The 24,340-nt window shown below is 34.1% G+C and overlaps 1 protein-coding gene and 1 pseudogene across 5 annotated transcripts in view; one reads left to right on the top strand and one right to left on the bottom strand.

The window, feature by feature from the left end:
• VRK2 (vaccinia related kinase 2) overlaps positions 1 to 24,340 on the bottom strand; it is a 110,525-nt gene that overhangs the window by 21,160 nt on the left and 65,025 nt on the right. For all 5 annotated transcript variants that reach the window (XM_011363929.2, XM_011363925.2, XM_023532849.1 and 2 more), the window contains exons 9-12: positions 22,716 to 22,836; positions 20,373 to 20,431; positions 16,515 to 16,681; positions 11,027 to 11,188 (exon numbers count right to left, since the gene is read on the bottom strand). In XM_011363929.2, the coding sequence (XP_011362231.1) occupies positions 11,027 to 11,188; positions 16,515 to 16,681; positions 20,373 to 20,431; positions 22,716 to 22,836 (509 nt within the window). The remainder of the gene's footprint in view (positions 1 to 11,026; positions 11,189 to 16,514; positions 16,682 to 20,372; positions 20,432 to 22,715; positions 22,837 to 24,340) is intronic.
• LOC111742357 lies at positions 13,543 to 13,655 on the top strand (annotated as a pseudogene).

A 24,340-nucleotide genomic window follows, 5' to 3' on the forward strand; every position in this document is an offset into this window, starting at 1 on the left:
ACCCCACCCCACCCAACTCATGTGCCTTGCCTGAGACACTTCTAGTAGCTTTTACACACAAGCAGCCTGCCTTGGATGCTGCTGCAGACTTTCCTAAACTCTCTCACAGGTCCATGGACCCTAAACAAACAGCAATTGGCCTCGGCATGCCCTGTCCTTCTTGTTAAGCAGCCCCAAGCTCAGCACAAGTGGTGACCGGTCTCAACTTGCATTGTAACACCCAGCAGGTGGCCCCAAGCTTGGCCTAACCTGCAGTCAGTGTTAGCCTGGAATGCAGCTTCAACAAAGTGGCCACAAATCCAGCACAAGAGATGGATGACCTCAGCTCACATTGTGGTGCCCACCAAAGGTACCAAGCCTGGAACTAGTGGCATCCAGCTTGGTTTGCAGCATAGCCTCTCCCAAGAACCTCCAGGCCCAGCACAAGCAGCAATCAACTACAGATCACTCTGTAGCTCCCACTAAGCTCCTTGAGCTGGACACAAATGACTGACCTTGGCCGGTACCAGAGCCCCTCCCAAGAGCCTCCAGAAACAACAAAGCCAGTGGCCAGCTTCAGACCACACAAGGCACCACCCAACCAGCTCCACAAATGACACAACCCAACCAGCTCCACAAATGACACAATCAAAGGGCTAACTCAGCTGGCAACAGCCCCACTACAGCAACTATCACTCTGTGGGTCTCCTTCCATATAACATCTTGTCTACTGTAGTAACAACCATCCCTCACAGCCAGTCAGCCTGAGGATCAATCCAACCCACAGATGTACCAACAGCAATCAAGGCTTAAATTAACAAGAAGGCACACACACCCACACTAGGGACACTCTTGGAGCACGTGGCTCAGGCAAACGGGGAGACAGTGCCACTGGACTTCACAGGGTACTTGCTACATAAGGCTGCTCTGCCAAGACTGGGAGATGTAGAAGATCTACCCGATATATAGAAACAAACACAGGGAGTCGGCCAAAATGAGAAGACAAACATGTCCCAAATGAAAGAACAGGACAACTCCAGAAAAAGAAGTCAACACAATGGAGATGAGCAATCTACTAGATGCAGAGTTCTAAACACTGGTAATAAGGATGGTCAATGAACTTAGGGGAAGACTAGATGAACTCATTGATAATCTCAACAAAGAGAAACAACAACAAAAAACAGAAATGAAGAATATAATAAATGAAGAAAACATCGGAGGGACTCAACAGATTAGATGAAGCAGAGGATTGAATCAGCAATCTGGCAGACACAGTAACAAAACAGCCAAGCAGAACTAGTAAAAAGAAGTTTAAAAAACAGGCTAGTTTAACATAAAAGTTTAAAAACAGGCTAGTGACAAACATAAAATATAACAACATTCACACTTGTAGGGGGTCCCAGAATGAAAAGACAAAGAGCAAAAGATTGAAAACCTATTTTAAGAAATAATGACTGAAAACTTCCCTTACTGTGGCAAAGAAAATAGATATAACAAGTCTAGGAAGTGCAGGGTCCCTAACGAGATGAACCTGAAGAGGCCTACCCCAAGATATATCATAATTAAAATGCCAAAGGTTAAAGACAGAGAATCCTAAGAGCTCCAATAAAACCGTCAGTTGATTTCTGAACAGAAACTTTGTAGGTTGGAAGGAATCATCAGGAAATAGTCAAAGTGATGAAATGCAGGGACTTAAAGCAAGATTACTCTACCTAATAAGGCCATCATTTAGAATCCTAGGAGAGACAAAGAGTTTCTTGGACATGGAAAAGCTGAAAGAGTTCATCACCACCAATCCAGTATTATTAGAAATGTTAACAAATTTAAGAGGAGGAAAAAAGTAAAAAATATGGATAATAAAATATCACACAATAAAAATTCTCTGATAAAGGCAAACACATAATAAAATCAGTGGTCAACCAACACTAAAGCTAGAACAAAGATAAAAGGCAAAAGTAGGAAGAGCATGTGTAATTACAATAGTAAATTAAGGGATACACACAAACACACAAAAGAAGTAAAAATATAACAACAAAAACATAAATGTGGTGGATGTTAGTAAAAATAGTGTGATCTTAGAATGTGTTTGAAACTTAAGCAACGATCAACTTAAAATAGACTGCTATAAACAGAGCTTGGTATATAGGAAGCACATGGTAACCACAAACCAAAAATCTATGAGAAATACACAAGAAATAAGGAGAAAGAAACCCAACACTATAGAAAGTCATCAACATACAAGAGAATAAGAAAGGAACAGAGAACTTAAAAACAATCAGAAAACAATAAAATGGCAATAAGTACACACCTATCAATAATTAAATGTAAATGGACTAAATGCTCAAATCAAAAGACCTAAGGTAGCTGAATGGATTAAAAAAAAAAAGACCCATACATATTCTGCCTATAAGAGATCCATTTCAGATCTAAAGACACACACAGACTGAAAGTAAAGGGATGGAAAAGATATTTCATGCAAATGGAAACAAAAAGAGCTGCAGTAGCAATACCTATACCAGACAAAAGAGCTTTAGAACAAGGGCTGTTACTAGAGACAGAGAAAGACATTTCATAATGATAAATGGATCAATCCGATAAGAGGATATAACTCTCATAAACATCTACGCACCCAACATAGGAACTCCTTAATATATAAAGCAACTATTAACAGACATAAAGGGAGAAACTGATAGTAATGCAAGTTATAGTAGAGAACTTTAACATCCCACTGACATCAATGGAAAGATCACTCAGACAGAAAATAAGCAAGGAAATGGTGGCCATAAGTGACACTTTAGACCAACGGATTTAATTGTATTTTTAGGACATTTCACCCCAAAGCAGTGGAATATACATTTTCTCAAGTATACATGCAACATTTTCCAGGCTAGACCACGTTAGTCCACAAAACAAGTATCAATAAATTTAAGAAGACTGAAATTATATCAAGCATATGAAACTAGAAATCAATTACAAGAAGAAAACGGAAAAACACAAATGTGGAGTCTAAGTAACATGTTACTAAACAACAAATGGATTAACGAGATCAAGGAAGAAATCAAAGGATACCTTGAGACAAATGAATGACAGCACGACAACACAACAACCCAAAATCTATGGGACACAGCCAAAACAGTTCTAAGAAGGAAATTTATAGCAATACATGCCTAGCAATACAACCTCAAATCTATGGGACACAGCCAAAACAGTTCTAAGAAGGAAATTTATAGCAATACATGCCTAGCAATACAACCTCAAATCTATGGGACACAGCCAAAACAGTTCTAAGAAGGAAATTTATAGCAATACATGCCTATCTCAAGAAAAAAGAAAAATCTTAAACAATCTAACCTGACACCTAAAGGAATCAGAAGAACAACAAACAAGGCTCAAAGTGCATAGAAGGAAGGAAATAATAAAGATCAGAGCAGAAATAAATGAGTCTAAAAAAAAAAAATGGCAAGATCAATGAAACCAAAAGCTGGTTCTGTGAAAAGATAAATAAAATCAATAAACCATTTAGCCAGACTCATCAAGAAAAAAAAGAGAGGGCCCAAATAAATAAAATCAGAAATGAAAGAGAAGAAGTGATGACTAAAACCACAGAAACAGAAAAGATTATCAGGAAATACTATGAACAATTATCTGCCAAAAAGTTGGACCATCTGGAAGAAATGAATAAATACCTACAAACATACAATCTTCCAAGGCTGAATCAATAAGAAACAGAAAATCTGAAGAGATAGATAACTACTAACAAAATAGAATCAGTAATTTAAACATTCTCAACAAACAAAAGCCTTGGACCAGATGGATTCACAGTGAATTTTACCAAATAAAGAAAAATTAATATCCTCAAACTATTATAAAAAGTTGAAGAGAAGGGAAGACTCTCCAACTTATTTTATTAGGCCATCATTACTCTGATAGCAGAACCATACAAAGACATTACAAAAAAAAAATTATACACCAATATTCCTGAAGATTATAGAGGCAAAAAATCCTCAACATAATATGAGCAAACTGAATTCAGCAGTACATTATGAAGATTGTATAGCATGATCAAGGACACAAAGCTGGTCCAATACATGCAAATGAAGTAACATGATACCACATAAATAAAATGAAGGATAAAAATCATATGATTTTTATCAATAGATGCAGAAAATGCACTTGACAAAATCCAACATCCATTTATGATAAAAAAAAAAAAACCACTTAGCAAAGTGGAGATAAAGGAAACATACCTCAACTTAATAAAGGCCACATATGACAAACCCACAGCTAATATCATACTCAATGCTGAAAAGCTGAAAGCTAATTTTTTTTAAGGATGTCCATTTTCACCACTTTTATTCAACATAGTATTGGAAGTCCTAGCCACAGCAATCAGACAAGAAAAAGAAAAAAAAGGCAACTGAATTGGAAAAGAAGTAAAACTGTCATTATTTACAGATGACATACTATATAGAGATCCCTAAAGATTCCACCAAAAAACTGTTAGAACTGATAAATGAATTCAGTAAAGTAGCAGGATATAAAAATATTCAGAAATTGTATTTTTATACACCAATAATGAACAATTGAAAGAGAAATTAAGACAACAATCACATTTACAATTGCACCAAAAAAGAATAAAATACCTAAGAATAAATTTAACAAAGAAGGTATAACACCTGTATGTGGAAAATTAAGACACTGAAGAAAGAAACGGAAGAAAATACAAATAAATGGAAACACATACTGTGCTCATGGATAGGAAGAACTTTTAAATTCTTTGTTAAACATTGTTAAAATGTCCATACTATGCAAAGCAATCTATAGATTTAATACAATCCTTATTAAAATACCAATAATATTTTTCACAGAACTAGAACGAATAATCCTAAAATGTATATGGAACTACAAAGACTCCGAATAGCTAAAGCAATTGTGAGAAAGAAGAACAAAGTTGGAGGTATCATGCTATTTGATATCAAACTATATACCAAGGCTATAGTAATGAAAATGGCATGATACTGGCATAAAAACAGAATGGAAAACTCAGAAATAAACCAATACCTATATGGTCAATTAATCTATGATGGAGGCAAGACTATACAATGGGATAAAGACTGTCACTTCAATAAATGGTGTTGAGAAAACTGGACAGACACATGCAAAAAAATGAAACTGAATCACTTTCTTATACCATACACAAAAATAAACTAAAAATGGATTAAAGACAAAGTAAGACTCAAAACTATAAAACTCCTAGAGGAAAATATAGGCAGTAAACTCTGACTCTGCTCATAGAAATACTTTTTTGGATATGTCTCCTCAGGCAAGGGAAACGAAAGAATAAACAAATGGGACTACATCAAACCAATGAGGTTTTGCACAGCAAAGGAAACCATCAACAAAATGAAAAGACAACCTACTGAATGGGAGAAGATATTCATTAATGATACATCGAATAAGGGGTTAATATCTGAAATATATAAGGAACTCATACAACACACACAACATAAACAAGCCCCAAACAAACAAAAAACATAAAACAGACAATCCAATGAAAAAATGGGAAGACGACCTAAATAGACATTCCTCCAAAGAGGACAAAAAGATGGCCGGCCAACAAACATATGAAAAGGCTCAACATCGCTAATCATCAGTGAGATGCAAATTAAAACAACAATGAGATACAACCTCACACCCGTCAGAATGGCTATCAATAAATCAACAAACAAGTGTTGGTGAGGATGTAGAGAAAAGGGAAGCCTCATGCACTGCTGGTGGGATTGTAAACTAATGCTGCCACTATGGAAAACAGTATGGAGCTTCCTCAAAAATATTAATAGAACTACTATATGACCCAGTAATTTCACTTCTGGGTATTTATCTGAAGAAATCCAAAACAATAATTCAAAGATACATGTATCCCTACCTCCACTGAAGAATTATTTACAATAGCCAAGATATGGAAGCAACCTAAGTGTCCATCGATAGACAAATGGATAAAGAAGATATGGCAAATATATACAATGGAATATTGCTCAGCCAAAAAAATAAAATCCCGCCAATTGCAACAACATGGATGGACCTAGAAGATACTGTGCTAAGTGAAATAAGTCAGAGACAGACAAATACCACATAATTTCACTTATATGGGGAATCTAAAAAACAAAATAAACCAAACAGAAACAAACTCATAGAACATCTATGGTTGCCAGATTGGTGAGGGGGGAGTTGGGGAGATAAGTGAAAAAAGGGATTAAGTACCAGTTATGAAAACAGTGCCAGTTATGAAAACAGTCATGGGGATGAAAAGTACAGCATAGGGAATATAGTCAATAATATTGTAATAACTATGTATGATATCAGATGGGTATCAGACTTGTCAGGGTGATCACTTCCTAAGTTATATAAATGTCTAATCACTATGTTGTACACCTGAAACTAATATAATATGTCAAGTGTAATTAAAAAAATTTTTAAAAGATATGCTAAAATTGTATGCACCTACTAAAAGGTCATCAAAATTCATGAAGCAAAAATTTATAGAACTAAAGGGAAAAATAGATGAAGCCACAATTATACCTGAAGCTTTTAATACTTGTCATTAAGTAATAAACAGGAGAACAAAATACAGCAAAACAGTAAGGATACAGAAAATTTGAACAACACCATCAAATAGTTTAACCTAATTAACATTTGTTGAATAGTATAGCCCAAACTTCAGAACACATGTTCTTTACAAGTACAAAAGAAACATTCACCAAGCTAGGCCTTCTGGGCTATAAAACAAGTTGCAATGAATTTTAAAGGATTGCCATTACACAAGATACATTCTGATGAGAATGGAATTAATTAGAAATCAGTAATAAAAAAATACTCAGAAAATCTCAAAAACATTTAGGGACTAAATAGCATACTTTTAAATAATCCATGGTTCAAAGAATATGCAAGAGAAATTAGAAAATATATTTAATTGAACGGTAATGAAAACACAACATATCAAACTATGTGGAATACAGCTAAAGCAATGCTTGAAAATTTATAGCTCTGTATTTTAGAAAAAAAAGGCTTAAAATCAAATGATTTAAGCTTTTACTTTATGAAGCTTGAAAGAAAAAAGACAAACCCAAAATAAGTAGAAGGAAGGAAATGATAAAAAATGAAAATTAGTTCAACAGAAATGAAAATCAGATCAACAATCAACAAATCCAAAAGTCGGTTCTTTGTAAAGATCAGTACAAATGATTGGTAGATAGATTAGACAGATAGGTAGATAAATAGAGAGATAAATAAATAAATGTTACCATTACCAGGAATGAAAGAAGGGATATAAATATGGATAGTGAAGATAGTAAAAAGATAAGAGAATACTTACAAATTTGACAACTTAGACGGACAAATTCTTTGAGACAGATTACCAAAACTGACACAAGAAAATCAAATGATCACTATATCTTCTACAAATTTATAACTAAAAAATTTTCTATAATGAAACTCTAGACTCGGTTTTCTTGCTAAAGTCTAGCAAACATTTATAAAATACAAATCTTACACATTTTCTGAAAAGAGACACTTCCAACTCATATAACTCAAATAATGACCTGAAAATAAAGCCGAACAAGGACACTATGAGAAAAGTAAATCAAAGACCAATATCTCTCATCGATGGAGACATAAAAATCCCTAATGGAATAACAGCAAAATGAATTCAGTATGACAACACATCGTGACTAAGTGGGGTTTATCCCAGATATAAAAGGTTAAATTAACATTCAAACAATGTCACTCATACTACTAAAGGGCAAAAATCACGATCATCTCAATCGATCTATAAAAAGCATTTAATACCTATTCATGACTTAAATTTATTTTTCAGCAAACTACAAATACCATGAAATTTCTTCAATCTGATAAAGGGCTTTTAGAAAGAACCTATTGCTACTTACTGGTGAAAGGATGAATGCTTTCCCCATAAGATCAGGAACAAAGCAAGGATGCCCACTCTCACTACTTCTACTCAATTTAGTATCAGAAGTCCTGGCAAGTGTAACAGCCATAAAAACAAAAACAAACAAGCAAAAAAATGCATACGAGTTGGAAAAAAAAAAGAAGTAAAACTATTCATAGACAACATCATTGACCATAGAAAATCCTAAGAATGTACAAAAGAAACTACTAGAATAAGTGAATTTAGGAAGATCTAAAGACACAAGGTCAATAGACAAAATCAAGTGTACTATATATATGAGTAACAAATAACTGAAATTTGAAATTTTTTAAAAATGTCATTCACAATAGGATGAAAATCTAAAGTAGAGATAATTTTAATGGAAGATGTGTAAGATATCTATACTAAAAATTACAAAATATTGTTGAAATTAAAGATCTATGTAAATGGGAGGAAATATCAGGTTCGTGCACCAGAGGACTCAATGTTGTTGAGATTTCAGTTCCCCCTTAACTGATCTTTAGATTTAGTGTAGTCCCAATCCAAATCCCATTGTGCTTTTTAGTGGAAAATTGACATGCTGGTTCTTAAATGTTAGGGAAGGGACCAGGACCTAAAATGGCCAAGCCATTCTTAAAGAAAATGGGTGATGGACTTGCACTACCTGATTTCAGAACTTGCTGTAAAGCTACTGTAATTGACGCAGTGTGTTGGTGTAAGGATAGACATATAGATTGATAGAGAAGAGAGAGTCCAGAAATAGGCCCACACTCATTCAGTCTGCTGACTTTTGACAAGGGCTCCCAAGAAATTTAATTAAGGAAAGGAAAATCATTTTACAAATAGTCTGGGACAATGGACTTTCTATACAGAAAAGATTGAACCTCAACCCCTAACTCTCACCATAATTGATTTGAGATGCTCATAGGCCCAAACATGAAAGCTAACTAAAACTATAAGCCTTCCAAAATATATATATCAATAGCAAAATAATGTTGTAACCTTGAGGCAGGCAAAGGTTCTTGGATTTCTTTACAGGAAAAAAAATCCAAAGAAAAAAACTGATTAATTGAACTTCGAATAAAAATAACAAACAGCTTCTGCTCATCAAAGACACAAGTAAATGAACAGGTAGGCTGTACACTAAGGAAAAGACATCCATAATACGAATACTGGATGGAAGACTTACATATGAAATACATAAAGAATTCCTATAACTCAATAATAAAAAGATAATCAGCTATATAAAAAAATGAGTCAAAACACGTGAAAAGACATTTCACAGAAGAAGATATATGAATGGGCAGTTGGCACATGAAAACGTGCTCAAAATTACTAGTCATCAGGTAAATGATAATTAGAATCACCGTGAGGTACCAATATACACATGTTGGAAGGGCTAAAATTAAAAAGACTGACAACAACAAATGTTGGGAAGGATATGGATTGGCTGGAACTGTCATACATTCCTGGTGGGAGTATAATATGGGAACCATTTGTCAGCTTTTTATACAGTTGAAAATGCATCTATGACCCAGCAATTCCACTTCTCAGGAGAAAGAAAACATGTGCACAGAAGGACTGTGTCAGAATGTTTATAGCAACTATATTTGTGATGGCCAGAACCAGGGGTAGCCAGGTGTCAAGTAATAAGAGAATGGACATGTGAATTATGATACAGTTATACGATGGAGTACTACTCAACAATAACTAATTACTAATACTTGCAACAGTATGGTTAAATCTCAAAAAACATGCTGAATCAAAGAAGCCAGACAAAAAATGAGTACATACTATACGATTACACGCCAGACAAAAAATGAGTACTGTATGATTACACGTATATGAAATTCTAGAGAGGCAAAACTAATCCAGTGACAAGAATCAGAATATCAGAACAGTGGTTGTCTCTGAGGGAAGAGGACTGACTGAGAAAGAGAACAAAGAACTTGCTGGAGTGATAAAATCTACACACAAGTATCGTATTGCCATCCCAGTTAAAATGAATTAATTTCTTTGCTTGGAACCTGGGCATCAGTATTTGTATAGTCCCTCCCACCTCCATTCACAGGTAATTCTGGTTTGCAGTAAGGGTTGAAAAAGAGCACTCAAGAATCTCTACTCTATTTTGACTCCAAGCAATATTTGTCTTAATTTTACAAATGAGAATTATAAAATGACCATTTGAAGTAGATTTCCAAAACAAATGATTCTACTATTATTTTGTAACAGAGTAAATGCAAAAGATTCCTATTAGTACAAAAAAAGCACTTCTCTCTCTGGATAAATTCGTATGCTTGCTGGCTAGATGAGAAATGCCTAACTAGTATGCTCCTAACTTTTGCCTTGGTTGCTAAGAGGTTCAGAGTCAAATTCAGTGCTTAGTGATTAACATCTCAATAGCCTGATGCACCAATTTTCTTTGGGTGGGAAGGTGAGCAGTGGGAGATAGAAGGTAGGGGCATTATTATCCTGTTACACACTGGGAAAATGATGGTGTGTAAGAATCACATAAAATGTTGGCCGTTTTGAAAATAAAATTTTTTTTTCAATGAAAATATAAATACACTGTATGCTTCTCCTTCTTGTCAAAATTGGTTAGATTAGGAAAGGCTTTTGTGTTGCCTGAATGAGTCATCTGCTAAAGGTGAGTCACTATCCAACCAAATGATTAAATGTAAAAAAAAAAAAAACAAAAAACCAAAAAAAACATCATTTTAAAATACAACCATATCGACAAGGAAAACACTTCACTTATATTTGATTATAAAGGTTAGACTAGAGGAACCAATGTAAAAGTATGGAATACGTTAAGAGTCCCTAATGGATCATAGATGGCATAAAAAACTTAACTGCACTTCATTACATTCCTAGGGTAAACGAAGAAATCAGATCTGTACATAAATGTGCTATCATTCTGTTTCTATGATAACTGGTGTTGGCTGCTTTGATTTTATCTGCTGGATAGGATATTTTCTGTCCCTTCTCATTTAACAAAGCCATACAACCTTGGCCCTCAGGAGAAAATAAAACATCTTTATTCCCAAAGGGTGCATTCTCATGTAACATTAAGGATAAAAAACAACAACAAAAGCCACTCACCTGAGCTCTTTCCTTGTTAAGCAACCCAATCAGCTTCTCCTCTTTCTGCACTTTTCTCCGTGTTGCATAGGACTCAGCACTTCTCTCACGGTGGACTTTTTTTTCTAGTAACCTATTTTGCATCTGATTGACTTGCTTTGTTGCAGCTGTTTGCGAATCAACCTGTTGATATAAAGTAATAACACGTAATGAAAACTTTTGACATGTAAAAAAATGGATTCATGTATTCAGATTCTTGAAAATTCTAAACTTGCTAAGCTTTGGAAAAAAGAATAAAATAGAGAAGAAACCAACAAATAGACATTAAATAAAAAATACAGTAGTTGGCAAGATCCTGACCCTTTCTCATCAGTAGGACAAGACCAATTAAAATTAGTGTCACTGTTGTACATTCTTCAGAAATTATCTCTACAGATAACTTACTTATTGAAAACAGCATTTTTACAGAAAACTGTCACATTTTAAAACTACACATGAATTCATTATTAACCTTTGCTGGGACTGGATCCAGTATATCTTTTAAGTTGAAATTCTTATTAATTAGAATCTTAGTTTTCTATTACAGAAGTGAACCTAATTAATATGAATGTGTAAAAGTAGCTTATGATGTCGCTTACTTTTTAATCCAGGTAATTTAACCTTTGAGCAGATGAATAACAGTTCATGTCATCTAATACTCAGAGGTTAGGTTCTACAACAAGCTTGCTGTCTCTAAGATTTCTATTTCACACAAGGGTGTTATCTGGGGGGATGACTGACTCTTAATAACCTTGAAGTAGACAGAGAAATAGAAGGGCAGATCCCTCAATACAGGTAGAAGATTGAAAGCCACAGTGAAGATCCTTATGTGAAGTATTTGTTCAGCAGCTTCATGTTTACAGCAGCTGAAAGTGCCATCACTTTTTTTCATGGGTTAAATAGGAGCAGGAGATAGGAACGGCACCAGGAGAAATAATGGAGTAGCCAGTGCCAAAACAGAGAATGAATTACATTTGCTGGGCAAGCAGAGCCTTAATTTGTAGCCTCTCAATTTTTAGCTTCTCTTGCCAAGTGTGTTCACTCTTTACTTTTAAAGTATGCTGGTGTTTTGTGGCTAGGTCTAAGTTGTCACAACACCATTCTTTATTCATCCTTCTTCTCAGATCCCAGCTTCTCAAAGGACAGGAAAAGCCATTGCCTTTCAGTTACCTGAAAATTGGAATTGTTTCCTAATCACCCAGGGGTTCTTTATTTCCACCTCTCGACAGTCCTAAACTACTGGGAAAATTCATGTGTGACCACCTCCCGAATCACTCTTCTATAGAAGTCATCTTGGTAATAAATGTTCATCATACCACTAGTGTGAAACAAGTTTCCCATGGATGTACTACATGGTTTTACTCTAATAAAACACTGGCTTGCCAATCATTGTGAAAATGCGTTCTAGGATATAAAGAATTAGTTTAGATACTGAACTTTTTAGTGCTTCCTATATGCTAGGCACTTTAGGTATCACAGTTTTTGCCTCTGATGTACAAATCAGAGTTGGTCTAATATATTCAGTCCTTTGTGAGACTTCCTAGAAGACATGATGCCTCTCGGATCTGCCGTCTGTTGGCTGGATGGTTAGATTACACTGCCATGGACACTTCCAGCTGTAATAAACGAAAAGGTATCCAGTTTATGGAAAAGTTCTATTTCTAGGGAAACTTTAAAAATGGTTAAGAGTGAAGTGGGACATTAACTCTTAACTGTGAACACAACGAAACTTTTCCTCAAAGATACAAAAGTAAGTAAAAAAAAATCTCTGGGCATCCTGCATAATCAAATAAATAGAAGGATACTATCCAAATGTGTGTCATTTTCAAGAAAGTGGCTATTCAAACAAGGTACTTTCTATTTAATTTTCCTCTGGTATTTCACACTGTTCTACAAAATCAGGAATACTTTTGGATCTTTAAAATTTAATAAGCCAAAAATATGCTTATAACTGAGAATTTATATTCTAGTTTTCTCACATATAGAAAATAAACATGAAGACAAGTTTAACAATTATTTTGAAAACTGAAGGTCAAGAAAGAATGTTGTAAACTTAAGTTCAGCATAAAGATTACTACTACCAACAGTAATATGTTCACCCCTAAATTTGCTGTGGGAACCTTCAATTTAGGGCAAAAGAACAAACGTTTATTGTCTGAAATGTGGGATAGCTTGAACATTTTAACTCTGACCTACAGCTATTCCTCTGCCTAGGTAAAGCATTTAAGAAGGATATGGCTCATTATGCTCAGGTATTTATACTATCACAATATGGATTTGAGTATCAAAATAAGAAGGAGATGTTCATAAGCTGATAAAAGGATCCACTACTGGCTCCTGAAGAAACTGCTTATTCAAGGCTTGAATTGAGGACTTCAATAATGCTGGTTTTCCAGTCTGGCTTTGGCATTCTCATCTGGGAATTCTAGAGCTTTTGTTCACCTCAGAAGCAATCTTAGTGAACTATGGTTTCCTTCCATGAATTTTGGACATTAAATCTCTGTGGAACCCTGAACACGCCTGATCCTGTCTGATCTCAGAAGCTAAGCAGGGTCAGGCCTGGTTAGTACTTGGATGGGAGACCACCTAGGAAGACCAGGTGCTACAGGTGTAAAAAAATAAAAAAATAAGGGATTGTGAGCTGATAAGGTCCTTGCAATCTGTGAGGTCAACCAAGGGTTGCCTTGCTTATTAAAAAAAAAAAAAAAAAAAAAAAAATTAAATCTCAGTGGTTGGCATAAATAGAGTGTGGTAGCCCTGATTACAGATTCCTCTAATCTAACAGTGCTACCTCAGGAGCCGTCAGAATGGCTAGAGAGTGATTTCAGCTATATATACCATCATTTTGATTGGGGCAAATACCCTGAAAGATTTGCTTTTCAGGAAAAAATATCAATGTCTCTACTATCTTGACAAAAATTCATTTCCAATTTAACTCTAGTAACAGGATTTGAGGACTTTAGGAAGAAGGCTCAGTTTATGATACATAGCGAAACCTAGTATTGATAAATTACCTCCTTCTTCTTTTGCAAAAAGATGATTTAAGTTCGCTGAGATCCTTAGGATGATGTGCTATTTTCTAATACCTAACCAAAACATGTTTAAGAATTCTAAATTTAAAAGGCACAACCACTGACATAGCGGGAAATAACATTTTAAAAAATTAGACATTCATAATTTTCCTTTGAATACTGAATCAGAAACATTTTATTTACCTAACTGTATACACTTTCTGGTCCACTGGCTACTTTTTAAGTATCTTTGTCCAAAAAGTACAAATCCAGAATTCATTCACTAGCCTGTTAAATAACTAGAGTGATCCATGTATAGAGTAAATGTTTTTAGGGAGATTAGAAGGAGATTCTGTCACTAAAAGAGAGAAATTTGGGATCATGTGATTAATATTCATTCTGGACTTAAAATTATTTTTGTTATGGAAGCAATCAATTGTGGAAACTATCTTATACTGTATCATGCAAAGGAACAGAATACAGGACTGTTTATGCTGTTATACTTTGCTTTTGAATATTTTTTCAGCATCACAAAATCCATGAACTTTGAAAATAAAAATTAAGATACTAAAGTTTAGCCACATATAGTGAACCTATATTTCACACTATAATTATTAAATATATTTGCATAAAGTATTAGAGAAATAAAGTCACATCCAATAAGTATTAATATGCTGTTAAACATATTTAAATCATCATACTTTCTATACACTGAGGCTGATTATGTTAACAGAAATTAACTAAGGTTTTAAGAATGCATATTAATCTTAGTGTTTTCTTTTTATTGATAATCTAAGTGCTCTATTCAAAAAAGAATATTTTTGATGGAGGCTCATTGGAAAAAACGTTCTATGTTCTATTCCCTACATATAAAAAGTTTCATAACAAACATCCTTTGACTTTGATGAAACTGAAAATTCTGGTGGATAATAATTAGAATTTTATATCAGAGAATACAGCTATCGGTTTTTAAAATAGCTTCTTTTAAATTTCAATTAAGTTTATGAAACTGAAAAATTACAAAAAAGGAAAAACCCTACTTAAATTAGTGTAGGTTAAGTGGTGACCATTATTGCAAGTGAAATACTATGTCAAGGAAATGGTTCTTTGTTTTGTTGAGAAAGTGATAAAAACACAAAAGTCAATAAAACTGTTAAAATAAGTCTCAGTAATTACCAAGATCAAAATCCAGTGGCTTTTTATTAAACATGAACTTTTGTTCTGCCTTCTGCAATACGTAAATAGTGCTGACAATTGGTTTGTGAGGAATTTGCTACAATAAAATGTAATTGTATCATGAGAGAAAGGTGACAATCAGGAGATCATGAAAAAATTACATATTCTCACTGGTAGTTAATTAGCCATGCAAAACCTCCTCAAACAGATATTCTCTTCTATTAGGAATGATTACTATGCAGGCCTACAGATGTCAATACCACAGTCATTCAAATACTTCTTTCCCTACTAATTGAAGGTTGTAAAGCTCTGGTGCCAAGGTTTTGCTTCCAAAGAGCTAATTTATGACTAGAAGGATATTTTATGTCTTCAGTTGCAGCAGCTACAAAATTCAGCAAATCAGAACCATCTGTGCACTGATACTTGACTCACCATTCATCTAGCAGCCTATCAGTCACATTAGTTTGCATCCTGCATTTTTGGCTCATGAATACTTGTGATGATCCAAAGTTCATAAGAAATATTAAAAATGAATGGCATCCTGACCCAACCTTATTGTACACTCATTTAGGAAGAAAAACCTTCCTCACTTCTTTTTGCATGTGGATAGTGTCAGGGAAGAAATGAACATTTAGGTGGCTGTCTAGTAATGCTGACAGTAGTCTCAGGTTCTCCCTACCCTCTTACAAATGTTTTAAGTCCTAATTCTTTCATATTGTTTCAAGTTCTAATTCTTTTTTCAAGTTTAATTCTTTTTTTTTTTTTTTTAAGTTAATGTGAAGGAGTCAGTTGGAAGACAGCAAAGGAGAAGGTGTAACGTTTTAAAATAAACTTTAAGAAATTATTTCTATAAATTGAAGTAGCTGCACATACAAATAATCTGGTTAAATCTAAGAATATTATTCTCACCAATGAATTATGGCCAAACTGGTAAGCAAAAACAGAGGGCAATAACTAAAGATAATATGAAGAAAAGCAGCAAATAGAGCTTCTCATGAATAAAGTCAGATTAGCCCTACCTAGTCATATCTCTGGGACACCAGTGATTGCTTTATTTCTTTAATAGTACACAACAGACCACAGAGCTTACTAATTTTCTCTAAGAGACAATATGTCAAAAGAACTTTCAAAAAAATTTCTTGGAGCTGAGTTATGGGAAATAGGAATTAAATATAATAAACAAAAAACTGGGTCGTCAGACTCATTTGAAACCTAAACAACTTTCATTTGGTAGGAAGATTCATAGAAGGTAATCCTAAGATCCCAGGGACTATGTTACTTACCTTTTGATTGTTTGGAGCAGGCACATTTATACCCTCTCCTTCAGTGGAAAATTTCAATGGTCCTAAAGGTATTCCACTTGGGTTCAGAATTTTCTTGAGCATTTGATAGTTTGGCTTTTCATCATATGCTAAATTATGAGCACATGTCAAATACTGGGCTATTTCGCCTGTGAAGTATTAAAATTTTTAACATGTCATTCATAATTGGCAAGAATTGTTAAGACCCCAATATCCTCAAAATATCTTTCTCTCTTACATTTGTATACCACACGCATACCACACACACACAGACCCTGAAGAAACTAAAAATGAACAATTAAATGAAAAGCCCTTTTTAAATGATATCCAGTGACCTAAAGATTTGACAAGATGGAAGAAATTGATAATTTTTTTACATATCTTTGTTGAAATAGTTACAATTCACTAATCTCATCAAAGGAAGCAGATTTTTAAGTTTACAGTGATTTTGATTTATGGGGTACAACTTCTAAGAACTATCTGAATAATATAAAGGACCAGACATGTGTCATACTTTTTTTACACTGAAGTTTTAAAAATTCAATTAAAAACAATTATTACTATTATAAACCTTTTTACTTCAAAGAAAAAATCATTGCAAATTTTAATTAAGGATTTGATTTTGAGATTATAACAGTTCATTTAGAAATGACCTTGAATTCTACGTTCTTAGCCATGACTGACTTTAGAATTCGCCAAACCTCCGTTAGTCCTCCATACCTAGCTAGTCCAGTGCATTCACAGCATAGCTTTCCTGATTTAGTGCTGAAGGACAAGAAGCTGTCACCATTTTTTTTTCTCTAATGTAATCTCCTGTCTAGAACTGTAACTCCCCTCTACCCCCAAAGCTTATAAACTACAAACCTATAAATACGAGTAGAATTAGTAATCAAAAGTTACAATCATAGCTGCCTTAAAATAAATGTAGTTTGCATTTTAGTCTCAGATGAGACGATCCAGATACAAGTAAGTGATAATACCACACACCGTTTAAAAACTGGCACGTTTTCTTTAGTTCGTGGTGATGTTTAGATATTCCACAAACTAGTTTTATAACTTTCCCATTCAAAAACTTATTACTGACCCAGAAACAAGTATTTCTTACTTTTTCACTAAGCTTGGTTGGTTGGCAGGAATGATTTCCTAATCCTTCGCTTCCTCTCCAGGCCTACCTTATTCAAGTGGGGAACTGCAGAGACACTAGGTTTCAATGACCACAGGGAAAAATTCCAAAAGGAATAGTCATCATCTCTTCCTCCTCCATCAAAGTCAGAGAGTGACCATTTTACACCATATTGTTCACAGATCTTTTCTAGGAACAGAAGGTGAATGTGGCAAAGAACTCTTGGCTCTGGGTTTGGTTTTGTTTTGGATACTGTGGCATTTATGCAACCTACTTTTCCCCTAACATATAAGATAGATAAAATCTGTTAACTAGCATTCGATAAACCAGATTTCTATTAACTAGCAAGTGCTGTGAGTTCATCGTATTTATAACTCATGTTTTCAGGAGCCCTTTGGGGGCATCCAATTCCCAAAAGGATGATCAAGGAGAAAAAAGATTAAATTACATTCGCTGCCATTTTAATACAAATATTTTGTTGTTCTTTGGGTCTTTCAACATTGGTAAGCCTAATTTGGTATATATTATAATTCTATTAACCAAAATGCCCCAAATGGAGAAGAAAGCTGAATATGTTGGGAACACTTTTCACAAGTCACTGTTAGAAGACAATGGAAGACTCCTGGCATTCCACCAACTGATAGCAGCTGTGCTGCAAAATCTTCATGGGTTTGGGGTTTGAAAACATGAGGTACCAGTGAGGTAGGAGAGTGAGAAAAAGAGCCTCCTCTGTTAGAATTTTATTATTATAAACCTGAAGCTTAGACTATTGTGATGTAGTACTGGCTTAAAAATTAGTCTTTCAAGATCTGATTTATTATATTAACTACACTTTTTAATTTATTAGCATATTTCCAGAGCTATAAAACAAAATGCTTTGAGTAGTATGAAATTATGATATTCTTGAATCATCTGCTTTTTAAGCTAGTGAAATATTAAGTACCATTACTATCATTTCAAGAGATAGAAACTTTTGAAACTACTATTATTACACTGAGTTGGACATGCATGCTGCAAACTTGGCTATTTTATTTCATAAAATGTCTTAGTAATAAACCTTTTGTAAATCCGTTTAAATTTCATGCTTGCAATACCCCCTCTCCTAAGCACAACCAACTTAAGAGACTTTCAGTTAATATTAATGTTTCAACATTTTGTGCTTTAGATAGAAATCTGCATTTTATAAAATAATAGTATAGTAAAATAAATGGTTTGTACAGAAAAAGAGGAACCTGGATCTCTTCCCATTTCTTGTATCAACTTGTATCAAATCTTCTTTTAACTTAGCTCTAGCAATAGAAGTGTCACAGAATATACACTGGCCCACAGCATTTATCCTGTATAATCCAGGGCATCTGGGCTTTGTTTTCTAAACCCAAACTGAACAGTCACCTTTTGTGCAGGAGAGACAGGAAAGGGAAAGGATATACAACTAAAAATATTTCTGACATTTCCCTATCTCTTTTTTTATGTCCTATTAAGTACAACACAAACTGAATGACTTGGTAAAAATACCAATAAGAATAACAGCCAAAAAAAAAAAAAAAAATATATATATATATATATATGTGTGTGTGTGTGTGCATGCGCATTTGGACCAAGTTACTCAGTGCAATTACAAAAACGAAAAACTTTCATCTTTCAACCCATCTCCCCAAATGAGAATACTTTCCTGTTCACCTGCTTCCATCAGAAGAAAAGGGACTATAGAAAGTGTGAAGCAGAAGATTTACACTGGAACAGACTTATGAGCTTGGGAAATGGAAGGAGAAAAGCAGATCTGGTTTGTTCCTCTTTAGTTTCCTATGAAAATTTCGGTTTGTCAAAGAAAGGTTTTAAGTTTATGATGATTTAATTTTTTTAAACTCTCAGATGGAAAATGACACGATTTGACCGTAGCTAGAGGGTCAGTGTACATATTCACTTTCATAAGTCATCTAAAAGCTAACTCTAAGATTGCCCAATGTAAATAAAGAACAAGATTCACTCTGCTTATCTATCTCTGAGAAAAAGCAAGCCTAACAGTAAAAGGGGGCTCTTTTTTATAAGACAGTGTAACCCAGTTGTTAAATTGGTGCTGAAAAATGTGCCATGCATGCATTTGCAAATGACAAGTACTTGGATAATTCTGAATTGTCTATTTTCACTTATGATACTGTCAAATAAATTCCAAAAACGGTCTATACTAACTTGAATGAGAAAATCATTTAATAAAATATACCTCTAAATCCCAATGTCAAACACCTTTGCCAATCCAAAATTTTGTTGCTGTCTGTTCAGTCAGACTGTAACCCAAAGTCTAAACATTCATTTGTTTAATGATTTTTTTTTTTAAATTACTGATCAAAGTATTTTTTTCTTAGATCCACTTTATATCTTCTTTCAACAATATATAAAGGAACGAAGACAGAAAGTCAACTTCAGAAATATCATATAAAGTTGACTATTAAATCTAGGCATGATTCCCAAAATATGGGGAAAAAAAATTTTTTTTTTCTAAAAAAAAAAAAAAAAAATCAGTCGGCAGAGTCTAAACATTTTCTTGCAGCATTCTTGTGTCAAAAACAATCTAAACAGTCTCTTCTCTAGCAACCATGAAGGGTTTCCTCCCACCCCTTTGTAATAGGAGTGGGTTGATTAAGCAAAAGCTACAAGAGTGGCAAATGTGGTGACCTGTAAATCATGCTGGAGAAGGTAGAAGTTATCATTTGACTTACAGCAACTGCTTCCAGAAGGAGCCCATTTAAGCACTGACTCAGGGAGTTCATCCAACAGACTAAAACAAAATAGAGTGAGACACAATAAATTTATCTGCAATCCTGTGATTCATTGTTTTGATTAGAAAACAAAACTCAAACTGTGTTGGTGAGTCACCAATATCATGAATTTTAATGTTTTTTCACCCACCTATAATGGGCAAGTAGAGGTGGGGAAGATCCCCTAATTTTCATTGAACAATTTTATATCAATGACCTAGAAACTAAACAATGAATAATTATACTATAAATGCTTTAATTCAAAGTTCGCCATTGTAGAAATGTAGCAGTATGTCATAATTTTTTCCTAAAAACAAGAACAAAATACATAGAAAAACTGTATCTGGATTTTCAGGATATTTCTCCTCAAGTGCTTACTTTGAAGAGGAGTAAATTATTTAATTACCTATGTATACTGTTCTCCATTGGGCAGTTTTTTATGCTATCCTATGATTAAACAAACAGGTTAACAAGAAATATATAAAAAACAAAAAAAACATTATTCTAACAATGTACAGTGTTTCAGGCTGAACAAGTACAACTCTCTTAAGTTGCTTCAGCCACAAATATATAATCATTCAACTAAAATTACTGATATGAATGTTTGATTCATAACTCTGACAAAGGCAGAATTGCAATAATAAATGCAATGATCTAAAATCACCTTATGTCAGAAAAATAAAGGGCTAAGGGAGACACAGTATCATGTTTGAATATGCGAGCACACCCTCATGGGAAATTCAGTGTTATGCCTTCTCAGCAAGTTGAATAAATTATGATTATGTATTATATACTATAAGTTTGAAAATGTCTATGGTTTACCTTAATTATAAACTTTATGTTAGCTTTATTGATCTACAGGTTTATATTAGTAATCAAATCAAAATGAAGATATTAACGATACATAAGGGTCTCCAAAATGTAAGTGGAAGTTATGTTTATTAGCATTCTATTATTTTACATGATCTCCTATTATATTTGAATATACATATGTAGGCACATTCATTTGTGATATCTATAATCAATGCATCTATATGTACATATCGATAAAAGACAAGTCATATTAGTAAGTCTTATTAAGAGAAAAACATACATGTAATCATTAGAATTAAAATGTTAATCTTTTAAAGTATATTATTCAAATTCAGTAAACTGAAATGGAAAACTGGGTACCAACACTGTTTATATATGCCCATTACTGTGCTCTGACTTGACCATATATTGAAAAATGTCAGTTACATGAGGGTTAATATGGACATCTCAATTGCTGCAGTAAATAACTGATTAGATAGTTCTATTGACATATAAATGTGTTAGTTTTGGGTAAGGAACAAGGATGATCAAGATTCCAAGTGGAAAAATATTTCATATAATATTCAGTATTTACAAATGTAATCTGTATTATCCTCCATCTACAGGCTAGCCTTTCTCTCCATTAAGATCCAATGCCACACTGAATTTGATGACTGATTTCTACGGATCAGCTACCCCTTTTGTAAAATTCTGTTGTATCTTACTCTACTTAAAACATAGCTAGCTGTCTTTCCCAACTGTGATATTGTATCTATGGGTAACTACAGTTGAGCATATCTTGGTATATAAATAAAAAACTGACTATTCTATGCTACATGCAATTCACTTTCTTAAGCCTGATCAGTAAGAATATAGTAAAATAGCAACACACTTTGTTCTCATTCTTACCTAACTTTCATGCTAACAGATTCTAGGTGATAAAAATCGAATGTAAAATATTTTTAAAAATGTTTATATGGCTGCAACATTCTCTCTTAAATAAACACCTCATATAAAAATTTTGTTTGTTTCTTCTCCCGGAAACAAAATATACTCCCTCCAAGACACAGGATTAAGAAAGAGGTATGTTGCTCTCTCTTGAAAAATATAGGCCACATTTGTTCCATTTCGCATTGTTGCTTTGCACAGTTAATATCAATCATATCAAGCTCAGACTATCTCCATATATCTGCACAATACTAATTTGAAAACACTCTTCCTTGAAAATACTACCACCTAAACTCTTAGATTTGGAAAACACCATGTAAAAGAACAACTATTTCACTTCACATTTTGCATTACAACCCACATGCATGTGATTTCATAGGTGTTATCATAATGGATTTTATGTCTGTAAACTGTTTGTTCTTTTTAAAAATATTTTTCAAATTTAAGAAATTTGCTTTGGTTATTGTGTTGGGTGACTGGCAATCTTCTCTGGGATACTAACACCCTTTAATGCATCCCTTCAGACCTGTCACTGTACATGATGGAATATTTTAAGATCTGTACTTTGTTTTAGCAGTCTGGACAGCCACGGGGTCCTTCAGGTTCTTTTCCCAGGGCAGTTTCCCACATAACCACCGCAGGAGGCAGTAGCCGAGGATTTCAAGGTCACTTCGTCTGGACAGGGCTATAGGAGCAAGCATTAAGAGAGAAAGATGAGGGATAAGTAAGTTTTGAGAAATAAAAAAATTACTGAATGAACTACTATTGATGAAATATGAAAAAGCCAAGTGGGCAACGTATTTTGTTTGTTCAGCTGGAGTAAAACTTAAAACGCCTAGGCGTTTGGCCCCAGTCCACAGACAGGCAGTGACTTGTTGCTGTTGAAACTAAGGGTCAGTTTCCTCACCTCCTCCAACTTCATCCTTCCTTAGTCTGGCCTGTCACATGAACTTGATCTCCATGGCCTCTGACATGATCCAGACAACCCATAACCTGGCACCAACACTTTCTCAAAGAGCCAAGCAGTAAAACAAAGAAATAAATGTCTGCAGCTAAATTGCTAACATATGTTCCAGGAAGTCCACGGGGTCTGCATTGGTCATGCAGAGACCCTTTGAGCGCAGACTAAACATTGCTGGCCTCTTCTGTTCCACTCACACTAGCAGCATTTGAAGTTGGAAGAATATGACAAAACTGCCATCTAGTGTGCAGTATTAAAAAACAGGTCTTAAGATTTTTCAGTTAATGAAAGTATGGGATAAATTATGCCTACTGTTTTGGGTACATGGTTCTAAAATTTTACAAATATTATCTTTGGGCATATGAAGCACTAAACTAAGGTTCTGGTCAAATATCCTGAATAGAAAATATAAAGATGAGGCATTGGGGTACAAGAGGGTATGTGCAGAGGTAGGGGAAAGTAGATTCTGAAGCCAAACAGAGACTTTCAGAATTTACTATAAAATGGCTTTTCATTTAAAATACAGTAAAAGAACATTTTTAGACCACTGTGAATATCATTTAAATCGAACTACTAAATACCACAGATTAATTCCCTCACAATGTTTTATATATACATTTTTTTTTAAAGGAACAATTCAAAAAAAGGGAAAAGAAAACCAAAAAAGGCAAATATAACAAATATTACTGAAATAATGATTAAAACGTTAACAAAATCCCACAAAATAAACTCATTTTTATAACCATTCCAAATTGTTATAAAACAACAGGCTAGTATTTACATTTCCACCATTACTTGAATGCTCATCTGTGTAGGGATATAAAATCTCATAAGTGCAATATGTGGCTGTTAAACTTGCTATAAACAGGTATCCTATTTTATTACCTTTCATTAAGTAAACTCCGAAAAGTCGCTCAAAGTTTTTAATTTAGAAAGTTATCTATGAAGAACAATGCTGCTAGTACATCATAACTACTTTTGGTTACCATACATAAGTTATTATAAAAGCAGAAGACAGGATTAGCTTTTACACATACTCTATCTTAACTGCTATCAGAGTATTGGACTATTAAAGGCCCTTCAGTCTAGCAGAAAAATTCTACAGTCCCATGGGTGCCATTTACTTTCTGCATAAGCTTCAACAATGTCCTAATGCAAGTCTTGGCTCTCCTATTAAAACAAAAACATAATCTCTACCACACTGTTTTGTAGTGATTTCTTCAGTAAT

This window comes from Pteropus vampyrus, unplaced genomic scaffold, assembly GCF_000151845.1.
Source record: "Pteropus vampyrus isolate Shadow unplaced genomic scaffold, Pvam_2.0 Scaffold91, whole genome shotgun sequence".
In the NCBI taxonomy this organism is placed as follows: domain Eukaryota; kingdom Metazoa; phylum Chordata; class Mammalia; order Chiroptera; family Pteropodidae; genus Pteropus; species Pteropus vampyrus.